Source organism: Leptonychotes weddellii, chromosome 9 (genome assembly GCF_054177405.1).
Source record: "Leptonychotes weddellii isolate Sample4059 chromosome 9, ASM5417740v2, whole genome shotgun sequence".
NCBI lineage: Eukaryota > Metazoa > Chordata > Mammalia > Carnivora > Phocidae > Leptonychotes > Leptonychotes weddellii.
In genome coordinates, this window is record NC_138377.1 from 68,852,137 (window position 1) to 68,858,136 (window position 6,000).

At 37.2% G+C, this 6,000-nt stretch overlaps 1 protein-coding gene across 1 annotated transcript in view; it reads right to left on the reverse strand.

The window, feature by feature from the left end:
* Positions 1-6,000, reverse strand: part of AQR (aquarius intron-binding spliceosomal factor) — a 93,947-nt gene that overhangs the window by 22,723 nt on the left and 65,224 nt on the right. The window contains exons 24-25 of the mRNA XM_081831843.1: positions 4,157-4,212; positions 2,499-2,660 (exon numbers count right to left, since the gene is read on the reverse strand). Of these exons, the coding sequence (XP_081687969.1) occupies positions 2,499-2,660; positions 4,157-4,212 (218 nt within the window). The remainder of the gene's footprint in view (positions 1-2,498; positions 2,661-4,156; positions 4,213-6,000) is intronic.

Genomic DNA, 6,000 nt, shown 5'->3' on the forward strand with positions numbered 1-6,000 from the left:
ATCTGCAAACATGTTAGTTAGTGGTCTGTGAGGAAGGAAAATCAATTGTGTCTCTAAATGTACCATTTAATTCTTTTCTTTTTCTTTTTTTTTAATAACAAGACCTTCACAAAAAGGGAAACAGTACAGTGCATTCTGGTGCTAGTTCATCTCAACACAGATCAAGAATACATAGTTTATGGATTGGCTGCTTTGAATAACCCTGTTTTATACTATCATAGAAGTAGATTAGTTCTAAAGGCTTCGAAAATTAATTTAAAAATGTATTTGACCATTCTTTGTTGTCCCAGCATGTAGCCTGGCACCTTAACCTAGTAGGTTCATAAATATTTGCTGAATGAGTAGGAAAACTGAAATTTGAAGAGTACCTGGCTCAGAGGCATGTAATTAAGAAAACAGCAGTGAATCAGAACTCTTTCCACAATAACAAAGTGCCTTCTTTCTTTTTTTTTTTTTAAATTTTATTTACTCATGAGAGACAGAGAGAGACAGAGGCAGAGAGAGAAGCAGGCTCCTAGCCGAGCAAGGAGCCCGATGTGGGATTCGATCCCAGAACCCTGGGATCATGACCCAAGCTGAAGGCAGATGCTCAACCAATTGAGCCACTCAGGCGCCCCAACAAAGTGCCTTCTATAACAACCTTTTAACATTAAACAAAAATTAAAATAGCATAAACATTGCTGCTGTCATGTTTAAAGATTGGACAAAGAGGGAAATCATGTTCTTGAATGCCACAGATCAGAAATTCACCTTTGAGCCAGCAAGAATGATTGAGAATAAAGGGATATAAGACAGAGTCTATGTTTAAAGAATTTTCCAACTTAGAAGGATATAAATGTTACACCAGGTAACCTTTTTCTGTTTGCTTATCTAGAGTTTAATGCTTTTTCTATAATTAACACTTTGGTAATGAGAAAAAAATTGAAGATGCTTATAAAAAGTGTGTAATAAAATACCAAAATTCTTGTGATATAGGGTTAAATTTAAAAAGCAAAATACAATGGAACTCTATGTACTATTTATGCGATTATTCCGTAAATCTCAAATTATACTAAAAAAATAAAGTCTTAACTTAAAGAAGCAATGTATACAACAGTTACAAATAATAGCATGTTTACAGATGATTATTAAGAAGAAAACTAACAAAAAGTTGTTTTGGAGTAGTGGAATTATGGATAACCATTCCCTTTCTACTACCTCACAAAGTTTGAAAAATTTTCTTTAGGGAAAATGATAGTACTTTTATTATGAAATGATACTGTTTTTCTTTTTCATTACTATAAAAGGGGAGAAATGAAAGAATATGTCCAACTGAACAAGCACATACCTACCAATAAGACCTGGGACTTGGCTTATGTATCAGAAAGCAAAAAGTATTTTTGTCTTCAGAAAGTTGTTATTATCTGATATTTTTTTAAAGTTCTACTTCTATTACAATATTTAAAAAAAACTATAAATTCTACTGCAGTGTAATTATAATTACAGTATTTAGCATTTCACCAGCACCTTTATGTTCACTGAATGCTGGCTTATTAAATTTTAGAGTCTAGCCCACTCTGGTAAGTTGAATTTGAAGAAATATTCACGGCAAGAATTCAGAGAAGTATCTCTGGCTAATCCAAAATTAAGAATCTAGAGCCTCAAATAACTTAATGTGTGTCGTTCTTTGCCCTATGATTTTTTAAAGCTAACAAATGTTTGGTGAGCTCCTGCGATACAGGAACTCAAAATAGATGCAACATAATAATTTAACACTCCTTTAGCTCTTTTGATGTCTATGATCAATTTAGCCAAAGGTCATGTTTAATAGCCAAAGGCTGTATTAAATATATGCAGCTGTTTGTTATGATTATTGTCTGAAATCATGCTTTAAAAATGGGTTTAAATATAAATAAATGAACTATTATAAAGAAAGTGTGAATAGAAAACCTAAAATACTAACAGCAGAAGAAATCTGATTTGTAAAATTTTAGTCATTTTATTTCATGTATTGTTAAACATAAAGTCCAGCTAAATGGCAATTAAGTAGCTGTAATAAGATTTACAACCCCAAAGCTTATACTGTCATTAATCTTCATTTGTGTTTTATTAAATGAGCCAATTTTTTAATTGATATCTAAAATACACGCAAATTAAATGTCTGGATGAAATGTGGAATCAGGTAAACTTGTACAGTTTGAGTTGGCAACATTAAAAATCACCTCAATAAATAGAGAACAAATGGGAATCTGCAATTTTAAAAAGATGAACAAGATAACTCTCTTTACTGAAGTAACTGTATTCTTTAGGAAAACAAGGCATCAACACACAAAACTGGAGCTGAGGGAGATCATGACCAGACTTTTAGGTCAACTACAAGTAGGTTATGCTAGAATCTTTCAAAATCAAATTGTATTATTCATGACTCTTGTCTCTCGGTGTTTCTTTAATAAAGAAAAAGTGGAGAAGGTTAAAAATTGTTTTGTATATCATTTCAAAACTCATCCCCATTTGCTCACCTGCTGAAATCTTTCTCTGTCTCCAGCTCTTCTTCCCCATGACCAAGACGCAGGAGGTGGCGCTCATCAATGTCTAAAGCCATGATCTTCTCAAACAACTGGTTCAGGGCCTGGAGAATAAAACAAAAAGGATGATGGTGAATTTTAATGAACCAGCAGCTCCTTTAAAAGTAAGAAAAACTAACATTTAGAAAGACAGAATGAGCATTGTCCAGTCAGATAAGAATCAACTTCAAAACACAGAAAGAAACAAGTCTTACGTTAGGTCATTTACATTTTAAATGAAACAGTATTTTTCTTGATTTCTGATATTGTTACCTATATATATTTGGCCAACTGAATAATTGAAAACCATCAAAACCATCTAATCATTAAATCTTTGCTTCTAATTTATGAAAAAAAGAAAGGCTTTGGATCAGTTTCTATTTTCCCCAAATAGTAACAGTTACTAAAATAATTAATAAACACACCAAGATTTCACTCAATAGAATATCCATGGGTTGCAGGAAACTGAAACATTTTTGTGGTTGAAGGACTCTCAGGCAGTGAGTGTGTAGGTAGAATGTATCAAGAGGACCACAGAGTGGAAAGATAAAGTGCATCATTCAAATCTTAGGCCAAAGGTCTAAAGTTCTCTATAACAAAAATGAGCAGAGCACTCATTTATTGCAAACTGTTCTGATGGAAGCCATCTAGAAGTCGCTCCTTTCTACCTATGAAATGCTCGTATTTAGGGTTCCCTTAAATCCTAGTATTAATTACCTGAACATCTGCAGTTACAATGTTTTGTGGAAAGGCAAAAGTTTCATTGTATGGAAAGATAATGCTAATTTTAAAGACATCATTTAAAAATCAGCCAAACCTCTCTCTTAACTACCATCAATCTAACCCTGCCCATGAAGTCAACATCCAGTCTTATAAATATCCAGGTTATAGAATGTAAAAACAGATAACCTTTGCTATCACAATTCTAGCAGTTAGAGCTCAGATACTGAAGAAGTTAACGTAAATTTTCAGAAAAAAATTCCCCACTATCCAAACTCTTGATGCTCTCCATCCAAAACCTGGGATCCAATGGATCAGACCACATGGCATTACTCACCATCCAAACTCAGGAATCACAAAGATTTAGAGAACAAAAAATACTCCCACATTGCATGCTCAGAAAAAACTGCAAGACTTCATATGAATTAAAGTAATACTGAAGAACTGTTTGCAGTAAGTATGCAAATGAAGATCTGACAAATGAAACAATTATAAAAAATCAACAAATCAACAATTAAATAGACATCACTGAGGATGATATGATTATTAGGGATCATTCATTAGCAAACAATGAAGTCTTCGGTTATATTTGTAAAACTTTCTCTGTAATTGTACTATACAAGTAGATCATAAGTAGATGATTCTACCAAAAAGTCATTATCAAGTTATGAAAAAACTTACTAAAAATACTATGTTAGAACAACAACAAATAAATTACTCTTTATTCATTTTAAGAATTGGGAAATAGGTAAGATTATTACAGATTAAATTTTACTAAATAGAAGAAAAAAAGGTCTTTACGTAATTTGTTTCTTTAATTAAGATAAAGCCTCAGTCAACTTTCTCCCCTGCACAATTTTAGTATACTGTATAATAACGCAACCACTTCTTACAAACTTCGAAGATATAAAAACAAGTGAATGAACTGGATAGCATTAGTCTTAAAAACCTGTAGATTAAAAGTTGACAAAAATAGAGTAAGTGATATTTAGATATATCTAGAAACCCAGTGCTTCTTTGTAGATCAACTCTTTTAAAGAAGTGGCCAACTGAAACCACCATTTAGAAAACGTAAGTACCTATGGACGTTAGACTATCCTGCAAGTTTCATGAAGTTCTGAGAGCTGCCTTTCACGTTTTACAAAAGAGCTAGTGAATGTACTTGTCCTACTCATTTCTATGATAGTGACAGCTTTGGAAGAACTACCATAGCACACACATAGATATAAAGATCATTTTTCAGACATTATTTATGTGAGAAAAGTTTGTTTTTATTGCTTTAGTGGTTTGTAAATGCCTTATGTATTGAATCTACAGCATAAAATAGTCCTTCCATGATACAAACCTCATAAGGATATACAACTTAATCCAGTATTAATACATTTGAGCCTTAGTCTTTTGGTAATATTCATTCTACTAAAGGATGAAAAATGTTACCAGTAATGGTTAATGCTTTCAATCTCAAATTAAAAGGTTTAGCTTAGCATGGAAGGTGGTGGGGGTTGAGGGTGGGGAGCAATTTAATTTAATCCAAATATTTGACCATGAATCCAAGTAGTCTTCTTAGCTTTCCCACATTTTGACCCTCTCCATTAGAAATAAAAGATTATTGGGGGTGGAGCAAGATGGCAGAGGAGTAGGAGACCTGGATTTCGTCTCCTCTCAGGAATTCAGCTGGATAGGGATCAAACCATTCTGAACACCTACAAACCCAACAGGAGATCGAAGAAAGGAATAGCACCAACTCTCTCATCAGAAAAGCGACCACTTTCTGGAAGGTAGGACGTGCGGAGAAGTGAATCCGAGGCGATATTCGGGAGGATAGACGGCGGGGGAGGGGCCTCCGTCGGCCGCTTTTGGCAAGTGATAGAGCCGCAGAGCACAAAATCGGAACTTTTAAAAGTCTGCTCCGCCGAGGGACGTCTGGTGGCTAGGCGGGGGGTGGAACCCTCCGGGACAGTGTGGTCTCAGGACCCTCGGGGTCACAGAAAGACCGGGGGTGCCTGAGTGCGGCAGAGTTCCCAGGTATCGGAGCAGGGAAGCCGGCTGCAGAGGCGGAGCCCAGGCGCGGGCTCTCAGCTCAGGGTTGCCATTAACCGTGATCCGCGGCACAGTCAGGCCCCTGCTCCTCCAGCAGGGACCCAACAAGTGGCAGATCCGGGGAGACTCACCTTCCTCCCCCGGGAGGAGCCGCGCGGGAGCCCACCGCAGGGATCTGCTGGGTTTGGAGACTCCACCCGGGGTCGGGTGCCGGAAATAGAAACACGCGGTCACAGGCCGGGTGAGCACGGAGTGCAGCCGGAGACCGGGAAGACAGGAGTGACTGACGGCTTTTCTCTGGGGGCTCACTAGGGAGCAGGTCCCGAGTTCTCGGCTCCTCCGGGGCAGAGATTGGGAGGCCGCCATTTTCACTCTCCGCCTCCAAAGCTGTACGGAAAGCTCGCAGGGAACAAAAGCCCCGGAGAGCAAACCCGAGCAGATTACTTAGCCGGGAGGGGGCAAGGGCGGGGCAATTCCGACTCTGGCAGAGACATTTGGAAACCACGGCAACAGGCCCCTCCCCAGAAGATCAGCGAGAACAGCCAGCCAAGACCAAGTTTACCGATCAATGAGAACGGCAGAACTCCAGCGCTAGGGGAATACTGCACATAGAATTCACGGCTTTTTTACCATGATTCTTTAGTCTTTCAAAGTTAATTTTTTTTTAACTGTTTTTTCTTTTTCTTTTTGAATTTTT